Raw genomic sequence first — 21728 nt, 5'->3', positions numbered from 1 at the left:
GGCGCTGCGGGAGCGGCGCAGCGCGGCCTCAGGGCCCGCCTCTGGAGGGGAATGTCTCGGTGCGGAGCTGGGCGCAACTTGGCCCGGCCCGGAAGTATTTTCCAGCTTTTGGGGGTGTCTGTAGGATTAGGGGTTCCTCTGCAGCGCCCCGGGGTGGGGGGCGAGCTGTGTGTGTGTTTGCCCTGGGGACTGCAGGGTTTGAGCACTCAGGGGAGTCGTGAAGAATGACAAAAAGTTTTCAGCAGTTCAGGCAGGCCCGGAGGAGCCCGGGTGCTCCTGGTGGCGGTGCCCGAAAGGGTTTTCTCGAGGTGCCGTGGGTCCACGCCGGGCCCTGCAGAGGCGGCCCGTGCCCCTGCGCCTTGCGTTACCCGAGAGAGAAAAACCAATGAGCCGTGCACCGGGCTAGTAGCGTCCTGCACTGTGCTTCCACCGTTCAGTTCTTTTTTTTTTTTGGAGATGAGGCAAAAAAAATTCATTCAATTCATTCGTGCATTGTTCTGGTTTTAAATTTGAATTGGCAAAATGAAGGCCTCACACATAGCTGGTTTTTACACTGCATTAAACGATTAAATCATGTTTATGCTGGCTTTCTGTGGCAGACAGGTTTAACACCTGTTTGTGCCAAGATTTTGAATGTGAGCTTTCCATACAAAGCTTCATTTACAGTTTAATTTATACAGCTTAATTTTCAGGTTAATTTCTGTAGCCTCATTACAAAACATAACATGATGTTTCAGATTTGTTTTCATGCCTTAGTTCATCCAGAAGCTGAATGTTTGCCCAAACAATGTGAATAAATTGGCTTTTTAGCAGAAATACTGTAGCAGAATTATACAGAAAATGGGTAGCTTGTTTCACACAATTGTGCGTTATTCAAGACATGACCATGCTGGGTATTCCAAATAACATCTGTTGAAGTGGTACTTTTTTAACATCTTGCATCAATATCATTCAGAAATTTCCTGGCCTGTAAGCCCGAGAGCATGTGTGAATTGAAATGTACTTGGACAGTGGGAACAAGCTATTTTTCAGTCCTTATAATCCATTTTGCAAGTGTGGCTGTAAGACCCAGAGTTCCTCTGAGGCTTAGGTATCTCTGTAGATAGTCAGCTCCTGTTTTCATGACAGCTGTCTGAAGAAATCTTCATGTTTGGCTCGTTAAGTAGATAATGATCATCTTTGTTTGGATGAAAAATTCACTGTCAGCTATTAAAAAACTATTCAAACCATGCTTAGCTTTTAAGAAAATCACACTGTTGAATAAATGAGTATTCTTGACCAAGCATGTGATGTGGATTGAATTTTAGAATAGCTTTTGGCAGAAGGTATTATGAGACTATTTTGTTCAGTTTATTCAACTAGTTCCATTCAATACCTCAGTATTTCAAATTTACAGACAAAGATAAAACCGCATTCTTCCCCCCTCTACCCTGACCCCCCTTTTCCTATAATAAAACTAAAGAGAATGAGTTCTGAAACATGGTGAAGTAGCAGCCATGTAGTACAGCCATGAATGGAATCTAATGACTTCTGGTGACGGAAAGTAATTACCTAGTTATGAATCCATTCTTCTGCTTAATGAGCCTGCTTAAAAAAATTATATATATGAACATTTTTTCCTTTTTTACTTCCTAATATTAAAACTACTTGGTTTTTAAGCAATAAAAAATTTCTTCTACTGGGCATTTTTCTTTCTAGGTCAGGTTTATTTTATATTGCTTTGGCTCATGAGCAAAAAAAGACCCTAACATCCATTATGTTTGAAAATTTCAAAAATACAAGAATCAGAGTAAGTTGAGCTACACAATTCCCTAAGTGTTTATTTATGGATAAATGTGATTTCCTGTCAAAATGATATACAAAATAACACAACAATTAGAGAAAAACAGGGGCATAGTTTTTGGGGGTGGGGGGAGTGGTTGGTATAGTTAAAATCACTGATTAAAATTAGTGCATCCTACTATGAGTGTTATAAGAGGAGTCTGTCTTGTATCCTAACTTACAATCTCACCACGTCCAAGGATTAATCAAAAGTATTTTTCTTCTATTTTGCATGCCTTGAAACCAATCTACAGCAGGACAAATTGGTGCCAGGCACTCAGTAGCAGTACCTGTCCTGTGGGCAGCAGTGGCCTTTAGTCTGGCTGTCATATTGTCCCAACTGCTGCTGAATTCAGCTGAAAATAAAGGACTCTTCTAATCTTTCCTGACACCCACATGCTAGCTAGAGAAAAATCCTGAGGTCTTTGTGGAGACATTTTCTTTCTCCAATTAGTGTTTCTTCTATGGCAAGTATGAAGAGGTATCCAAAGGCTGTCTTATTACTAGCAGCATATATGCCCTTCTTTGCACTATCAGATTGCATTGGGGTATATTTTAGTACGAAGTTCTGCACTTTAAATTTACCCAGATAAAAAGCTGTCAATAAGTTTTGCTGTGATGAAAATTGTCAGTGAAGTTAGGCTATTTACACTGCCACTGGTGTGTCTGTGTAGCTATTGTCTACACCATGGCAACAGTATTGATTGTTGCTGTTCTCAGTAGCAGTTGCCCAGTTCTTCCTTTTTTCAGCTGATATACAGAGCATGATTTATAGGAACTTAAATGTTGGATCTCTTCTATCAGTAAGCTGTTTGTAAGCTAGCATCAGTATAGTATCGTGTCGGCTTCCAGTGCCATCAGCTGCTTAGCCCCTGAACAGAAAGCTGTGTGGCAAGAATTCACTGTGTAAAGCTGAGCAGTGAATGTGAGCAAAGACCTCTTTGGAATGTCAGTCTTGTCTCTCAAGCAGCTGTGTGGGTGTGCCTTAGCACACGTTTGGATTAAAGGGAAGAGTGGGACTGTAACAACTCCTTTTAATTATGAAACTTGCATTGTGTAAGAACTTGCACCAAGATTGATGCAGCCCTTTGATATGAATAGATGGGAAAAGGGAGCTTGCATGGGCTCTGCCACAGGCATCTGCTCTCCTGATGTGAAAGAGCAAGTGGTTACTCTCTTCCCAAAGCATTCTGAACAGCACTGTACGTAAGCCATTTCCTTCATTATTTCAGATCGTTTCCACTGACTGGTCTATGATATTGTGCTTAATCCTAATAAATACTTCTAAATGTTTTCTTTTTAGGATGCAGGTGGATCCCCTGAAAAGGCAGCCACAGATTCCAGGGGTGAAAGCAAGAAACTCCACAAATCCCAGCAGCTGAAACAAGTTTTTAAAGAATATGGTGCTATAGGGGTTTCATTCCATGTTGGAATTTCATTAGTATCTCTAGGAATCTTCTACCTGGCTGTGTCAAGGTGAGGTTTGTACAGTTGTGTGTAGCCTCTAGGTAGTGTTTTATCCAAGAAAAATATCTTGCCACTGTGCTTATTTCTGGAAGGAGACATGTACTCTATGCCTGTTTTATCTAGACACAGTAATCTTCTGAATTTTGAGTATAGGTGGATCCATAAATAGGTCTAATCTCCCATCAGGCATGAGAGAAAATAGACTTTTTTGCATAGGTTCACAATCCACGGTAGGCAGGTGAAAACAGCAGAGTAGAGTCTGCACCAGTGTAACTAACCATATAAGAGAATTTATTTTTGTTCTGCAGAGGTATCTTTTGTTCTCAAACAGTAGTATGGTCTGTAGAGATAGAGCCATACAGAAGTACTGGAGCCTAGAGATAAACTTATTTTTATGGCTGTTGAACTCAGTTTCTGCAGTGGAAGTGCAGAAGGCAACAGCCACTGGATTAGACTGAAAAATAAAACTCTAGATAACCATATAGGAGGTGGGCGGGAAATTCTGTATCTGGCTTCTGGTGGAAATGCATCAGTTCTAAGTATTTCTGTTGAGCATGAGGTGTTTCAGCTGAGGTGATAGGGAAACATACTGTTTCTCAAAACATTCCCTGCCACTTAGTCTTGACTTCAGTGGGAATATGTGAATGCCTGATTTCTCTTGTTTACTATGTTGTGGCACAGAGTGACAGTGAAAACTTTTTCCTTTGGGTATGATTTAACTCCCAGTTACCAGATACTGTACTGGCAAGTGAAGGGGGAAAAGTTACAGTAACAACTTCTTTTGGAAAAGTACTGCATAGGAACTTTGATGAAAGCTGCTATGTCTGTAGAGAGCTAAAATGGTTTTAGTAGATAAAGCTTGTTTGAGATCCATAATACTTCCTTCGCTTGCTAGATTTTAGATACTTGTCGTTTTAACAGCTTTGTACTCCTGTTAGAACCCTAAGCCTAACAATAGGTTTAGTTATTTGGTTTGGGTTGGTCTATATTTATATGATAAATTTTATCAGAACACAGAATATGCTGTATCGCAGATTTTGTGAAGATGAGTTTCCAACATAGTTACCAAAATTCTAACTTTTTAAAAATTCAAAAGTAGAGATATAGATTATTTAATCTCTGAAGGTTGAGCATGGGGCTCAGTATTCTCCATGCACACGCTGCAGCTGTGCAGTTGTAAAATTTAAGAACATATTTAACTTCACAGGGAACTTACCAATTTAAGAAAAAATGCACATCTGAAAATACTGCATGTGTTGTTGCTATAGAAGTAACTTAAGCTGTTACTGCAGAAATAAATAATTGTTCTTGTTATTTAACGACATCCAATTTGAACATAAATTCCAGAGTTGGAAGTGTGCCATGTTAAATTCCTGAGGGGAAAAAAAAAAAAAAAAAAGCACTTTATATGTTTTTAATGTGCAACCTTAAAATAAACTAGATAAATCTTTGTTTTCTTTTTTCCCCAGTGGTGTCGATATGACTGCAGTTCTCTTCAAACTTGGTTTCAGTGAATCATCGTTGCAATCTAAAATGGCTGCTGGTACAAGCACATTTGTGCTGGCATATGCTGTTCACAAATTGTTTGCTCCAGTACGAATCAGCATTACTATAGTATCTGTGCCATTTATTGTCAGATACTGCCGGAAGATTGGTTTCTTCAAACCTCCTGCCTCAAATCCATGATTCCTTACTGTTTTTTACTGTTTCTTAAATGTTCTATATCCATGTAGATTTTCAGATTGATACATTTATTTAAAAGATTTATTTGGATTCATGTTAATGCTGACCTCCTCTTGTATTTCTTGCTCTTTCAGGTAATTGTTACACTGTGAAAAGTGCTGTCCTTATCTTCTTTCCCTTTTATCACCTCTTTAGAAAGACCTGTTTAAATGGCATGTGGTTTCCACTGCAAGTGGGAATATAAACACTCTTTAGAACACACAGTTCTGGGTCTTTATAATCTATCTTTTGGGGCTTGAATTTTTTTCTTGTCAAAATAGTGGCAGCATTAGTTTTTTACTGTGTAGCTGAGAAACAGAGTGAGATTCTCTTCCTAATAGTCTGTGGAATAAACAATATCCTATTATGTGAATAGTTCTTTTGGTAAGTGTATATATTGGAATCTAAGGGGTAGGTGGGTGGGGTTTTTGTTATAGAAGGCATATATTATGACCCCAGTCTTCCAGTACAACACACATGCTGAACTAACTTAAGTGGGAGTACCCCATGCTTAATTATTGCACAGTAATAATTGTTTTAGCCAGAATAGGTGATGCACTGTTCTGAAACTACAGCTCCTTTGTGGTGCTTCCATGTTTCAAGATTTTGTTTGAAAATGCTTTATTTATAGATTAGGAACTGGCCTTAAAGTCCTTTTTTTTTAATGTTTTTTTTTATACCTATAGACTTAGAAGGAATCCTGAGTCTACTGAAATCAGTGTAACCAGAATTACCTCCTATGTGAACATATTCCAAAGATCATAAAGTCAGAGGCAAGGTATCTGCATTTTTAATGTATTGAAATCTGGCCTTGTACTGGAAACTTTTTTCATCTGAAAACTAACCCTAGCAGTTTTCTGCTCCTGTGGATGAAAATCAAATCTGCACCTGAAGTCCAGACACCACAATTCATAGCTTCTCAAGGGCAATTGCTGTGCTTTGTCTGGCAGACTGCTGAAGATAGCAATTAGAGGTGCTTCTCATTTCTTTATTTGGACACTGTTCCTATTAGAATGTAGATGCACATGCATATATTCACATACTGCTTTTCAGTTAACTTAAAGCCTGGATCCCAAAACTGGGGAGTCAGTGTAACGTTCTGTGGTAAACCTGGGTTTTAGGACTGTACTTCCTTCTGTGGGATAGCTCCAGCCAGATCTGTCAGTCTTTTGGCCCTGTTTCTCCTTCCAGCCTGCTCTCTTTACACTGCCTTACCCCAAGGTGGCTCTGACACAGATCTGTTCATCCAGGAGTTTAAATTAAATTGGAGATTACCCTGGTGATCATTAGTTGTTTTGATAAATTTAGTGAATTAAGAGGAAGGAATCATGGGGTTAGGATGTGAGAGAACAAGTAGTTTTGTTATGAGCAACCTATGAAGTTCAACTCAGCCCTATGTACCCTCTCTCTTTGTATCATCAGTTCAGGGCAATGTTCTGTTACCACAGATAAAAGTATTCCAGAATAGTCACAAGGCATCTTTGTTTTCATTTAAAACATTGTGAAATAACTGATTATCTTAAAGTTGACAGAAATGGAATATTCAAGCATTTTCAAAAATTCTGTAAAGCAGGAATCATTTAAAGCAAATGCACCTAACAGCTATTAAAATTCACCGCACTAACCTGGAGATTTTCTTGCTGTAAAGAAAGATTCATTTAAACTATGCTCAGAATTCAGATAACCTATTAAGGTAAATAGTTGTGTGAACTACTGGCAACTTGCTTCAATGAAGGTTTTTTTGCAAAGTATATTTTAAATTTATTTGAGAATATATTTTGAATTCTAGAATCCTCAGTTTGTAAAGTGATCAATTTTTTAAAGGGTTTGAAAAGTAAAGACAGTCTTAAAGTCTTATAATGAAAATACAATAAATTGCTTTCTTGGAGCTTGTTTGAAGTGTTTTATTGGAGAACAGTTGGCTTGTGTTTTGTTGCTACATTTTAGGGAATAACATACTTGTAGGATTAGTCTGTTACACATCCCATTTGATAATATTTTCAAAACCTTTCTTAGAAGTCCTTTCAAACCATGTTGTCTTCGAATAACTGCATTAAAAAAAGAAGCAGCAGGTTTCAGTGGTTGCGGAAAACCCGTAAGGTAGGTGGCAAGAGAGGTGGTACTTACCTTGTAAGCCTGTGCTGCAGTTGTAGAATAGTAAGTGACCACACCTATGTTGTGGTACCAGCATTTTGAGCAAGAATTTATACCAGCTTCCTTCAAGACATGTAGGAAGTAAATTTTTTTGTGATCATAGACAAGGAGTCAAGCTGTAGCAATGGTAGAGACAAGCAGTTAGAGACAGCCTGGGAAAGTGATAATGCCATAAGGAACATCACCATGCTGGTAGCAGTATATAACAAATTTTTATTTGAAAAGTAGATGCTCACATTTAAGACAAAATTGAGACAAAAATGCACACATCATTTTTAGGACACAGAAATTCACCTCACTCAGTTTGATTACACCACAGTTATGATACCCTTAGCAGCCTAGTCAGTTCAGAGGCGGGTATCTCCAGGATATTGCACTGCTTAATATGCTTCCTCTTGTTGGAACAAGCCATTACCTGGACAGACCACATAAGAGCCTTGGACAGCTTAATACTTAGGTCAAACCTGGCCCATGTGTAACTGGATTTCAAGTATATGAAGCATTCCACAACTTCCAGCTAAAGAGGCCAATAATTTTACATTGCAATTAGAGTTTAAGACAGCCAACCCAAAGATGTGCATTCTAATTGCCATTAGATTCCAAGAACTGCCTTTTCTATTGTAAGCATTACAGTAGTCACAGTACAAGACTCCTCCTGTTGATCCCCCGAGGTTAACCCTGCTAAGACTATGTTCTGGATGGGGCAGCAACATCACTCTTTCTGCTGTTGGGCATCTTTGTAGAGTTTGCTGTAATCCAGGGATGAAGGAGGACATCCTTCAGGGGCAGCCGATGGAATGGGTTATGCTTCAGAAGCTTTGAAATTAAATCCTTCGCACCTTCTGTTACAAATGGAGGAAACCTGAATTCCACCTAAGGAAAAAGAAAAGCACTAATGATGCAAAAGTTCTTTGGCAATAACTGAACTAGAAAGACAAAAAGGGCTCCACCCTCCAAGGTAGATCTAGACAGGAAAGCTGGGTCAGCCCTGTGGGCTATGCAATTTATGCCTATGAGATTAAGGCATTTCATCACAGTCCTGAACAAGGTTCACACTGCTGTTAGAAATTAAGCTAGTGTATTTTTCAATGTACTTCAAACAAGATTAGTTTGCTGGAACCTAAGATAGGCAACAGGAAAAGTCAAGCTTATATGTTTTTAGTAACACCTTGAATATTTAACATTTTATAGATGAGAAAAGGAAAGATGTGGAGATTAGTTGCTTTATGAAAGAGGTAGAAGTTCAGATGCAGGCAGAAACAGGGTAGACCCAAGGAAGTAAGGCAAGGTATCCTGAGGTCTCATAGTCATGCTACTGAATGACTGAAGACAGTTTTAGGGATCTAGTTTTATACATATCATTATGTCTTGCCACAGTTCTAGTTCTAATACATGCCTTCTTCAAAAGTGACCATTTGTGAAACTTCAGTAACACAAGAAAACTGAAAGGCAGCACAATTCAGCTAGTCCAAATAAGTGTTGGCACATACCCTGGAAATAGCTCTGTAGGTTTCCTGGTATGTTGCTGCTTCAAAAGGTGGTTTCCCTACAAGGAATTCATAGCACAGAACTCCCAGGCTCCAAATATCCACTTTTTCATCATGTGTTCTTCCCTCAATCATTTCAGGAGGCAGATAGTCAAGTGTCCCACAGAGAGTTGTTCTCCTGAAGAAAAGACCAAGTTAATAATTTACTGATTACGACAATTACAAGATCCATTTCAAGAGCCAGACAGCAGCTAATGGTGGCAATCATCTGTACCTTGGTGGAGTCTACCCTGGACAGAGTCAGCACCACCAGCATACCTGGTAAAGAAGTGCCAACAGTAAATCTATTTGTGCTTTAAAGCATCTCAGTGACTGCATTCAGTCTTCTCCTTCCTTTTTTCATCCCACTTGCTAGATCAAATATAGTCTCAATCATACCTGACAAAAGACTAATTGAGGAAGCATCTTAAGTATATTGTTAGTGTGATGTCTGAACACAAGTGCTAGTCTGCCATCTCAAGGACCACTATAACCCTAAAACAGTGCACTGACCTTCTTCACTTGTTTCAGGTTCAACAAGTTTTGAACTATACAAGTTGGGAAAAATAGGATAACACCCCCTCTCTGCAACACCAGCTGACTATTATAGACCCTTGCTGCAGTGGCCCAGTTCTTAAAGGATTTTTTCCAGTATTTTAGGAAGTTCGTATTTACCTCCATAACTATAACTGTGGCAAGGAAGCCAACATTTTCACTACATAAGTATTTCACTGCATAAGATACATCTTGCATTCTCACCTAGAAGATGGAGCATGCACAGACCATCCAAAGTCAGCAATTTTTAATTCTCCATTTGAGCCAAGCAGCAAGTTTTCTGGCTTGATGTCTCTGTGAATCACACTCTTTGAATGACAGTATGATAGGGCATCTGCTAGTTCGGTGATGTACTGTATTTAGAAAGAAAACAAATCTTTATAAAGACATTGTTGCTTCATCATATCTGGCTACAGTATAGGCTTTTCTAGGCATAATTAGTAGTTAGAGCAATTATTCCTCAATCCATTGAAGTCTGTCAATCCAGGCTCTGTCTGAAGTGACCAAGCACTTGCCATATTAAGCAATGCTGAACATAGCAGCATCTAAGGAATCTTGTTTCACACAACAGAATACAGAACTTTTATCTGAAGAGCTAGCTTTATGCTGCTCATGTTCCAGATATAAAGAGCAAGTAATGTATAAGGAGGTAGAACAACCTACAGTAGCAGTTCTTTGCTCATCAAACTTGGTGAGCTTCTGAAGTTCTTTGTAGACTTCTCCACGAGGTGCATACTCTAGAATAAGGTAGACTCTTGTAACATCGTGGAAGTAGCCATATAATCTGAGAATGTTGGGGTGCCTGCAAAAGGATTTAAATATTCTTCTGAATAAGGTAATTGTCCATGAAACTCGTAATTCCCTGTTACTGCCTCCCCCCTTTCAAGGCAAGCATAGGAACTTCAACATCTTGTAAGCATTCCTTCAGCTCTCACATTTCCATTAAGAGCACTTCATAGCAGACAGATGTTTATCAAAGCAGCAACTAGTCAAGACTTTGGCCAGTTCCTATCTTCTTGAATATACTTTTCTACAGCAGCTGGAAGAGTAATTACCAAAGGTGCCAATTCCTACGAGTCTTGAAATTTAAGTTAAACACTTGAAATGCTCTGTGAAAACCAGTTTCTTCAGCAATTTAGGCTTATTTTCAAAGAAGCATAATACCAGAAACAAGCTCAGACTTGAGAAATTGCAGTTACCCACATAAATCCAAGCAGACAAGGTTTTTTTCAGTAATAGGAATATTTGTTACAGATGTTACTTCATTGCAAGGTAGAAAAAGGTAAATCTTGGTGTAGAAAGGCAAGAATCCTAACTTGCAATTTCAAGGTTTTGTGTTTAAAAAGAAACTCCTCTTCAACAGGGTATGTTATCATAAACAAGGTCACTCTGTTTATTTGAACACAAGCAAAGAGTGTAACTGGTCATTAAACTTTACCTAAGGTGAGACTGTATTTCAACTTCTCTTCGTAGTTGATGTTCCACACCAGCTTCCTCAAGTTGTGTTTTAAAGAGCACTTTCAGTGCAAGAATAAATTTACTCTGCTTTTCACGTGCCAGGTAGACATTTCCAAATTTTCCTTTCCCCAGAGGACGACCAATTTCAAAATCATCGAGAGACCATTGCCTTCTGCAAGAGGAAGTTACAAAAGCTAGATACTTGTATGGGCTTTGACTCCTAGGTTTACAATCTATAATTTCCTGTTCAATAGGTACTTAGTGATCTGAACTAATTTTTAGTCTTCAAGAGAACACCAAGAGGATAAAATAGGTATTGAGGCTTTTCAAAAGAAAGTTCTGAAAGCTATGTTCTTCCTTCGTAAAAACGTATGCAGACACACTGATATCAACCACACTACTACAAAATCAAGACTATGTATGCCAGGCTCATTTCAATGCACTTAACACAGACATATTTTACTAGTGTGCGTCAGAACAGTTTAAGGTAGCTACACTATAAATCTAACTTCATCCTTAAACTCCAGTCTCTTGCACGTGAGGGAGGCTTTGTTTTCAAGCGTTCATCTTGCTATTTGAGCAGTGACTATCACTGTTCTCTCATGGGAAGAGCTATTACTCATTCAGCCAAAAATTTTCTTTAGATTACAGGAAGTCCTTGTTCCTCATGATTATCAGGTCAAAGTAAGCTTTCCTAGTTTCATATGTTGTCTCTAAAGTATAGGGCCACTGGTCTCCAAAACCAAGGGACTGAAGTAGCCTTCAGCTTATCTGCAACTTAGTCACAGCATGAAGTCCTAACAGTTAAAACCAAGCCCAATCCAACAGAATCAGCTAGAACAATTTAGGCATAAAACTTACTTTTTAGTCTCTTCATTTTTCTTTTTAGCAGTCTCTTCATTTTTCTGTTTAGAGGTGCTTTCTGCTTCAGAATTTTTTGCTATGTATAGAGAAGTAGATCAACTTTAAGAACCAGACCCATGAACACAATGCAAAAAGTCACACAGAAGCAAATCTAACCTCTGTGCAGTGTCTGAAACAGTTCTCAGAATACATTCAACAACATTTTAAACAACCTAGCATAACTTATTATTGGCAAAGCAGCTATCAAAACAATTTTAAAAGCTCCTGAAAGTCAAAACAACTATTAAGCTTCCTCCAAAAAAATAATGTATTCTTGTGTATGAGATTAACATGAATACTGGAAAAACTGATGTATGACTCCCACTACATTAACTCACAGCTGACTAGTGAGCATGTGGAAATTTTTAAACACCTGTATGGGTCTAAATGGGTAATCCTGACAATAAGGGTCATGCAGTAACATCAAAGCTGAAGCATGTGCTGCTATTCTCTTTCAGGGCCCAACCAAGTACTTCCCCACAGGACTGTCCCACACCACCAACATCAGGTTTAGGTTTTATGCACTGCACTCTGCTCCACAGAACAGAAGCATCACAAGTATGTAAATACATGTACATCATCTTCAGAATTACCAGGTACTGGAGCCTGTTGAGGTTTTTCATTGTTCTTGCTTGGAACTTGAGGCCTAGTGGTCGCTTGGACCAAAAATTTTGGCCGGGGCTGCTGCGTTGTCTGGTTATTAGACAGTTTTTGGTTTGACAGTACAGGTTTTTGTGATTGCACAGGAACTCTCTGGGCAGAGTTTGAAGAACACAGAACACGTTGTGCTTGAACTCCACTGTTCAGTAACCGGCTCTGGGCAGAATGCTGAGACACAGGGACACGTTTTGGGCCATCCCCAATGGGATTAGCAACCTTTAAAAAGAAAGTATTACATATTACTTGTAGAATAGCATACTATAACCTTTCTGGCCCCATTCAGTAGAGCAGGAAAAAACACGAAGCACATCAACACAAGATGTTAGGGTAGTCTCATCTTATATTTTTATTCATGAAACATTTGTAAGTTTCTACACTGACAAAAAGTTACCAGTTTTCTTCAGCAGCATATTTATGTATAGCTATCAGAACAACACATCTGAAGAACAAAGGTACTAGGACAGCAGATCCTTATTCTAAAAACATACGCAGCTTTGAGTCATTGCTTCCTTTAATGCTGCTCATCTTAATATACCTTGCACTGCAAGTGGAGTTCAGCAGAACAAAGCAAAGTTATTTAGAAAGGTTCAGTTACCTGCTTTTAATCTTTTGCTTCCAGTAAAGAAAGGTAGTTTAGGCTTATATTTAAGAAATTCTTTGTTGTTCTAGGCTACTTCACTACAGTTAAATTCAAACACTAAAGATTAATTTCTCAAATTTTTGACCCTCTGATGATACCTATGCAACAATCTGTATTTCCTTCCTTCCCCTATGTATTATTTAGTCACCTGGTTCAGTTCACTAAAAATAATGTATTGACAGCTTGATTAAAAAACCTTTGCTTATGCTATTCTGAAACCTTACCAGGACTTATTTGGTTTTAAGTGAAAATAGTGAGAAAGTGCTTATGTTTCTATATAGAAAAAATATGTAAACAGGGTGATCTTGAGTACCACTGCACAAGCATTTCAATAGTGACATTAACACACTACTTGCTTTTGGAAGCCATATCTGGAATAAGTTGACTACACACATTTATTCTCTTTTTAAAGGATCTTATATTGTACTTAAAATATGAGGATTTCCCAATTCAGGTATGACATACTAATACTAACAACAACAACAAAAAAAATAGCTAGGCCCAAGCACTGTTCTCTCTAAGAGAAAGCTCCTGAAAGACCAAGTTAGCAGTTATTTCCTGCACGTGGAAAACATTCTTCCAAGACAGTTTTTCCACCTTTTGCTCTTTAGTACAGTTAATAGTTACCACAGACAGTTTAAAAGCTGTAGCTCTTGTGTGATCAGGAGAAATGCACCCACTAGCCTAGTGAGTCATTTACCTTTGTAGCACGACTGGGATATCCGGAATGGTTCTCTTTCATGTTCTTATCCATAGTGTCCGAAGAGAACAACTACATATAGCGTAATCTACAGACGATACGTAGCAAACAGGGGTCAGTTCCACAGAAAACACTACGTCCTGGATCTCTAAGACGCCCCCCGCCGCCCACCCCGGAAGGCCCCGAGGCAGGGCACGGAACGGCCTGGCCTGCCACCCCGCCGCGGCTCACCGCCCTACCCCGCAACCGCCAGCCTCCCCCCGGCCCCTCCAAGGCATTCCTTGCTCACAATGTATAGAACAAAAGTCAGTTTGAAAGACCGTCAGCAACTTTATAAACTGATAATTAGTCAGCTGCTATATGATGGATATATAAATATTGCTAATGGCTTGATAAATGAGATAAAACCACAATCAGTCTGTGCACCATCCGAACAACTGCTGCACCTAATTAAATTAGGTAAGATGGAATAAAAAGCTACCATAAAAATCCAGTTTCTAAATCCCTGGCTTAAACCCTTGTGAATTAAGAGGTTAGCATTACTGAAAAGACATCCTTTATGCAAAGGTTATGTCTAGTAATAGCGTAACTTTATATATTTTCTTGAAGGGCATTCTAGCTCTGTGTTTCATCCTTTAGTATGTATTAAAAGCAAAACAGATCACTGAGTGTTGTCAAAATCTGTTTGAATTTCAGTAGCACATAAGAATACCTGCTCAGGGTTCTGGGTGACTGGCAACCTTCTAAAAATATGGTACAGTAAATGAGATCACTGAGTCCACAGACGTAATAGGAAATTGACCCACACAGTTTTCTGTCAACTTTGGAAATATTTTCTGGTTTTTGACAGTATTGGAAAAGGAGCAATCCAAGCCCTTCCACTGGCAATCTTTGCTAGCCTTTATATATCAGTGTAAAGAAAATAAGCTTTACAGTGTAGGGTCTCAGCAAAGGTATTGCATATTCTCTCTCTCTTTTTTCTGAAAGTAAATCTGTGCTACAGGATGTAGTCAGAATACCTGAGCTGCTGTTGAAACAAGCTGACTAAGTTACTGGAAGAGGTCTAGCTGTAACATCGTGTCTTCTCTATATTGTAATTGAACTGGTTCTGCTGCCTGAACTAGTTGAGTTCCAAGGGTATAAATATGTGAAGCCTTGTGTCTGTCTGAAATAAGAATGCTAGACTTGTAATTTGTGAATGAAAACAACAAAAACTTCTTGATTGTGTTTGATCGGTTGATGATCACCATTGGGCACATAGCTGAAAAATTCTTGTGTCTGACCTGTTACTGCTTCCAGTGCCGAACTGTCTTTGTTCTGTAGATGAATCCTGGAAATAAAAAAAAATATATATATATAAAAATCAAAATCTGCAGAGTGGGTGTGAAGAGGAGTAAAAAATTTAATTTGCAGTGCTGGGATAGTTGGTTGTGAAGTAGGGTTTTTTTTCTTCAGCACAATAAAACAGAAAGGGAAAGAATCGGTAAACACTTCAGTTAAATCTCATGTCATAGGGTTGGGTCTTGTTTCTCCCTCTGTGAAAAGCTGACTAGAGGCCTGTCGATGGCTTCAGTAACTGATTGTCAGTGCATTTATCAGTGCTTAACATTCTGCAATATTTGCTGGTTGTATTTCCACAGCTCTGCTCTAGTGCAGCCAAAGTACCTCTCATTCTCACCAGAATTACTGCTGTATAACTAAATCTGATCTGCTAGCTTAGCTTTATTCAACAGGGGCTGCCTCTCTTAAAACCTGACTCATAGCTGGTCCAGAGCCTGTAGCATAGATCTGGCCACAGTCTACCTGTCTAAGGAGAAGGTTAACCTGGTTTAAGTGCATCAACTTCTCTCTTTTCAGGAATGGAGAATGATGACAGTGCTGTTCAATATGCAATTGGACGGTCAGATACGGTAGCTCCAGGCACAGGAATTGACTTGGAATTTGATGCAGATGTACAGACCATGTCTCCTGAGGCTTCTGAATATGAGACTTGTTATGTCACATCTCATAAAGGACCGTGTCGTGTAGCTACATATAGCAGAGATGGACAGTTAATAGCTACAGGATCTGCTGATGCCTCAATAAAAATTCTTGATACAGAGAGAATGTTGGCCAAAAGTGCTATGCCTATTGAGGTAAAATATGACTTGAATCATAACCACTTTGTGAATTCTTGAGGTGCTGTCAGTTTCGTGCCATGTCTGTGCCTTGTGGCTGGCTCAGTGGGTTGGATAACTATCTGTCTCGCAGTATTTCCTACTCCAACAGCGACTCATAAAGTACTCGTGAAGAAAAGGAAGAAGAAATAGGGCAAGTATACCTGTGTAACTTCTGGCAGCAGTCTAGAGAATTGAGCCAGAAATTGCTTCAAGTTAGGTGATAATTGCTATATTGTATGAACACAGTTCATTTTTGAACTCGCACTTCTGGCTTCTACAGCCTCCAGTGGCTGTGTGTTTCAGAACTGTTTCATAGAATCCACATTTATTTGCTTCATTTTTTTCTGCAGTTATCAGTAGCAATTTAGAAGGGGGATGATTTTTTTTTTTTTTTTTTTTTTTTTTTTTTTTTTTTTTTTTTTTTGCACAGAGTGCGCACCAAATTCTCAGCAGTATCCCCTGCATGAGTAGAAGTTGCAGTTGGTACAACTGCCTTTAAGCCTTACAGCAGTACAGTATTTGGGTTTGGACTGTTTCTGAGGATGATATGTTTCCTTGCACCAGTTCTCTGCTACTAAAACTTGTTTGTCCTTGAGCAAGTCAGCTGACCTTTGTAAAGATACAGGGAACTTACAACAATATATAGTGGGCCTTCAAATAATCACTATTATCTTAATTATGTGCCTAGTCGTGTCAGAAACATAGTTGTTGTTTGGCCACTCTGGCAAGCATAAAACCTACTTTTCCAGTCAAAAGTACATTCTGGTTTCTAACACTAACTTGTTGAATGTTCTTTGTAGGTCATGATGAATGAGACTGCACAGCAAAACATGGAAAATCACCCTGTTATTCGGACTCTCTATGATCACGTGGATGAAGTTACATGTTTAGCTTTTCATCCAACAGAACAGATCCTAGCATCTGGTTCAAGGGACTACACACTTAAATTGTTTGATTATTCAAAACCTTCTGCCAAAAGAGCCTTCAAATATATACAGGTTAGATATAATACCAGTTCAGAGCAACCAAAGCTTTAATGTATGAGTACTGAGGTATCAGTGAGCTGAGTTGTGATAAGTCGTGGTTAGGTATGTAGGAGTATGCAGCTACAAAATTTGCAGACATTAAGGTAACTACATGTTAAGAGTTTGTGCATAATGGATACCTGTATTCTTTAAATCTGGTGCCTGTCTGCTTTTTGTTAATCTAGACCAAATCTAATATGGGTAACTGAAGTCAATTATATTATCTTTGTTTTTGAGGAGAGTTTGGACTTAGGTGGTGGTGGGCTTTGGGGCCTGTGACTGGCTGACAAAGCCTCCTGTCATTTCTGTGTGGTACCCTGAAAATGAGTGGGCACTGCAGGCTGCTTTAGGACAAAAACTACAGTACGTTTAAAGGTAGCCTGTCATTTTAATCCTGTAGGAAGCATTTTCTAATTTGCAAAAGCAGAACATTGTGCTAACTGATATAAGTAGGTTTTTCATACTTTAATGCCACCAGAATTTACACTTCCATTTTGGGTTGGTTAGTGTTTTTTTTTTTCTTTCTTACACCAATTATGTATTTTTGATCAAACAGGAAGCAGAGATGTTGCGCTCAATTTCCTTTCACCCCTCTGGAGATTTCATACTTGTTGGTACCCAGCACCCTACTTTACGACTGTATGATATCAATACTTTCCAGTGTTTTGTGTCTTGCAATCCTCAAGATCAGCACACTGATGCTATATGTTCAGTAAATTACAACGCAAGTGCAAACATGTATGTGACAGGAAGTAAGGATGGATGCATCAAACTGTGGGATGGTGTTTCAAATCGCTGTATCACTACTTTTGAGAAGGCACATGATGGAGCTGAAGTCTGTTCTGCTATTTTTTCCAAAAATTCAAAGTATATCTTGTCAAGCGGAAAAGACTCTGTAGCTAAACTATGGGAGATCTCCACTGGTCGAACACTGGTCAAATACACAGGTATGTGGCAGGTGACCTTCCAAGTACCTTTCAGTATCTTTTGCAGGTACTGAACCATGGCAGGGGTGGTAATATTTTCAAAATAATAGTAATTCTTAAAGGCAATGGGAGGCTGCTGCTTTGAGGGTAAATTGCCCCAAATTATTGAAGACACTTAATGTAGACTAATTCCAGAAGAAGAGCTGTGATTCTTATATGTCAGTCAGTGTAAACATATTCAGTCCGAGTAGATTTTTGGAGACTTTACTGACATCATTACTCCATTGCTTTGGAGGGAAATTATCACTGAATTAGGCAAAAGTAAAAAGGAACAATGCCCCGAGGACATTGTGCAGAGGCTCTAGTTTAGTGTTTAGAAACAGAGGTTACTAAAACAGCTTTGTTGCTTTTCTTGCTAGTGATCATTTTGATTTTGTGACTTTTATTGCTAGATGAGGGGCACAGTTTAAACTGAAAGTGTCAAAGCTAACAACTAATCTGTTTCTTGCTAGAGTCAGCTGCGTTGCTGCAGAGTACCTGCCCAGACGGGGAACTGAACCTACCTTGGGACAGTTGTTTTAATGATTAGACTCTTGTGCAAAAGAGATTTCTACTGGCATATAGCAGTAGTCTGAAAAATAGCTACAGCTGGTTTGGGTTTTTTCCTTTTTTTTTTTTTTTTTTTTATTTTATTTTTTTTATTTCCCCAAGGATGCAATTATGTGCAAGGTAGTCCTGTTTGGAGCTTGCAGACAATACCATGCTTTGATCTCAGTGGGGCTTAAGAAATGGTGAAGGATGTAGAAGCTTTGCATTTGATAGCAGCCATGTGACAGGGGAAGCTTTTGGGTCAAGCAGTAATGTGATGGAAGCATTAGGAGTCATAGTATGAAAGAGAAGAGGATGTTGAAAACTTTCTGTATCAGCTCTGGGGATGTGCAAGTTCCTTTTTTGTATGCTAGCTTTATTTTGCTCTCAACCAGCAGGGCGCAGCACCTCCCTGATAAACTTCTGCAAAGTATCAGGTAATGTGCAGGTGTGCATTGCAAAGTAAATGTCCATGTATGAAACACATCTTATTTGAAGGGTATGGAGGGAAGGTATGGCTAAGGTGGGTCATATAATGTTCCACGTGATAGGTACATTAAAAACAAACTGTCATTGATAATGAGAATCTGTGTGTTCTACTATCTGTGGTCCTTCCCCTTAGTTATAGCTGTAAGCCTCATACAAAAAGTAAAAGGCAAAAGTGCTCTTAAATTTGAGTGATTGGACTCATACTGAGTGGTTGGACTTGATTGACACTGTTGAAGTAGTTAATCTTTCTGTCCTCTAAGAAATTTTAGAATATCTCATGTATATAACTACAAAAGATTATTCACCTGTCCTATGAGGAAGTGGTAGACTGAGGAAATACAGCTCCTTTGTAGACTGCAGAAACTTATGGGAGGTTTATTCTTAGGTCTTTGGAAACTTCCTAAAACTGATCCTATTTGGGTTAATATTTTGCTGCCTATATTTAGGAGCTGGTTTGAGTGGACGACAAGTACACAGGACACAAGCTGTCTTCAACCACACAGAAGATTATGTGCTGCTTCCAGATGAAAGGACCATCAGTCTGTGCTGCTGGGATTCAAGAACTGCTGAACGGAGAAACCTTCTTTCTCTTGGGCACAACAGCATTGTCCGTTGTATTGTCCATTCTCCTACCAATCCTGGCTTCATGACCTGCAGTGATGACTACAGGGCTAGATTTTGGTACAGAAGGTCAACGACAGACTAAGGACAGCTCTATAAAACAGCGATTATCCAGATTCATTATATCATCTTGTATTGATTGTACTGCCAACAGATGCCTAGATGAAAGCCGTGATGTGTCTGGTTTTTAATTCTGTCAAACATGGCAGATAAATATCAAAATACTGAGACTTTAAGTTTTGCCCCATGCTAATTTTTTTATTAGTGTGTGTGGCATTAATTTTTGTAAGTCATCTCTAATTGTACTCAAGGAGTGTGTGGGGGGAGAATAAAATGATCCTTGCAGGAAGGATTAAACTTGTTCTCCTGTCTTTCTAAATCCTGCGAAAGATAATGTGACTGTATCTTGCTCAAACTGGGCAGTATGAGCCAGTTTTGCTCTGCATTGTATCTGTGCAATCCCACTGAAGTCTGTTTAAAGAATGGATTACACAAGTAACAGCAGAACTTGGCAAATATTTTAATGAAGCCTTAAGCTGCCTTCAGTTCTGATTTATTCTTTGTAAAGCTCTGTTTTGTATCTTTTAGTCTGGGGGGTTTTTGGTGGAATTTTTTTTTTTTTAATTGGCCAAGTGGACCTTCAATTCTGAGCCAGTCTTGTGCCATAAGAATTTGAAACAGAATTTTAAACTGTTTAGATGAATGCAAGAAATACGGTGTTCTAGTTCTGGTATTAAAGCTCAGACTTGAAATCTTGTCTTCTTTTGAATTTATCTTGTGGGACCTCAAAGTGAATTCATAGTATTTTCAAGGAATATCATTGCAACTGTAAAATGTGACAGTCCTGCAGCATGTGAAAATGAGAAGAATTCTGCCATGGAGACCTTTAGTATCCTCTCAAAGAAAGAAACTGTTGTGCATATTAATTTCCACATATGTACCTCGGAAATGTCACTTTGCTTCATTTTATTAAGGAATTTTCATTCTATGTCTGTTACACAGAACTTGAATTACGTTCTTTTCTTAATTATTCAAAAATCCAGACTCACCCTTTCTCCTCCCTGTTATCTCTAACAGTCCAGGTTTCCCAGACCTCATCCTATTCAACAGAAGTACACATCATTAAGAAACAGTTTAAACCTTCTGTAAGTTTGATAGTTGCTCTTCGGCTTCACATTTGGGAGGATTCCTGTAGTCAACAATTCAGCACTTGATTTCATGAGGATTTTTAAATGTAAGATTGTTCTCACTGCCGGATTAACTTTCCCTACCACTGATTAAATGTCTTGTCAAGGGTTCATGAAGGTGCCGGATTTGTCTGTATTTAAATAAAGATTACCTTTTAAAAAGTTATTTAATATATAAAGAAGGAAATGCATTAGTTTTCTTTTCTGTGCAGCAAAAGGAGAAATTAACTGAATAGTGGAAGGCTCTGTCTCTGGGGAAATGTTAAAGCTTGATTAATTCATTTGTGTTATATCTGAATCAGATACAGTTATAGATTTACAGTATAGAATGGGGGATTTTATTTTTTTAAGTTGGAGAATTTAATTTTTTCTTAGAAGCTACTGCTATGCAAAATATTTCTTAGGCTTAGCAATCCTCTTTGCTTTTCCTCTGCCTCCCTTCAAGTTTCTAAAATTTTAGAAAAATAGGAGGCATGAGATAGCAGTTTTCATGGCTTTTTTGGTTGGAGGGACGAGGAGAACCAGAGCTTAGTGGGAGGGAAAAGGGAAGTCCTGACACACAGTTATTAATGCATGCTGTACTTGCTCAGCGACAGCAGAGCTCTGCTATTACAGCCAGCCTGCTAAACTGATAGCAGTGGCAATTTGTTTTAATGCCAGTTTTTTTCAATTCTGTTAAAGAAGCTGTCCATAAGTAACACATTTGCTACTGGTGTTTTGACTCTTGTAGTTTTAAAATACTGTGGTTTATGTATTAAGCCACTGCTGTGGTTGATAAGTTCACAGCATGCTAGCTTTTGCCTCAAGCTTCCTTAATTCTGTGGTCTTTTAACTTGCAGTGTAGAAATAGTTTTATTCTCTTAACACAAAGACATCCTGACAGCGGCACCTTTCTTTGTTTTCACACTATATCATCTTGCTTGAGGCTGGAAGTTTGGGGAGGTTTCTGTTTAAGAAATAACGGCTGGAAGAAACAACTCATCCTATTTAGGTGGATAATACAACCCTGGAGTGAAATACTTGAGTTTGGTACTACACCATCCCAGTGGTATTCTGGTGGTTGATGGGGGACAAGGAGAGGAGGCAAGGCAGCTCCAGAGCATTTGGAGGGAGCAGGCGTGCTTGGA

At 38.8% G+C, this 21728-nt stretch overlaps 3 protein-coding genes across 3 annotated transcripts in view; 2 read left to right on the top strand and 1 right to left on the bottom strand.

Moving 5' to 3' along the window:
- FAM210B (family with sequence similarity 210 member B) overlaps positions 1–6883 on the top strand; it is a 32774-nt gene extending 25891 nt beyond the window's left edge. Inside the window, exons 3-5 of the mRNA XM_026862315.1 lie at positions 1699–1789; positions 3125–3297; positions 4758–6883. Of these exons, the coding sequence (XP_026718116.1) occupies positions 1699–1789; positions 3125–3297; positions 4758–4974 (481 nt within the window). The 3' untranslated portion in view covers positions 4975–6883. The remainder of the gene's footprint in view (positions 1–1698; positions 1790–3124; positions 3298–4757) is intronic.
- A 477-nt stretch (positions 6884–7360) lies between these two features.
- AURKA (aurora kinase A) lies at positions 7361–13696 on the bottom strand. Its single transcript, XM_026862094.1, has 8 exons — positions 13607–13696; positions 12200–12482; positions 11565–11643; positions 10684–10875; positions 9909–10047; positions 9450–9598; positions 8655–8829; positions 7361–8037 (listed from the first exon to the last, which is right to left on the bottom strand). Exons 1-8 carry the CDS (start codon positions 13658–13660, stop codon positions 7852–7854), a joined length of 1257 nt encoding a protein of 418 aa, XP_026717895.1. The 5' UTR covers positions 13661–13696; the 3' UTR covers positions 7361–7851.
- A 177-nt stretch (positions 13697–13873) lies between these two features.
- On the top strand, positions 13874–20767 carry CSTF1 (cleavage stimulation factor subunit 1). Its single transcript, XM_026862223.1, has 5 exons — positions 13874–14065; positions 15464–15741; positions 16566–16763; positions 17347–17737; positions 19240–20767. Exons 1-5 carry the CDS (start codon positions 13897–13899, stop codon positions 19497–19499), a joined length of 1296 nt encoding a protein of 431 aa, XP_026718024.1. The 5' UTR covers positions 13874–13896; the 3' UTR covers positions 19500–20767.
- The last annotated feature ends 961 nt before the right edge of the window (positions 20768–21728 follow it).

This window comes from Athene cunicularia (genome assembly GCF_003259725.1).
Source record: "Athene cunicularia isolate RWA chromosome 20 unlocalized genomic scaffold, athCun1 chr20_part1, whole genome shotgun sequence".
Lineage (NCBI taxonomy): Eukaryota > Metazoa > Chordata > Aves > Strigiformes > Strigidae > Athene > Athene cunicularia.
Note: the sequence above shows the minus strand (reverse complement) of the source record. Positions and strands in the feature narration are given on the sequence as shown.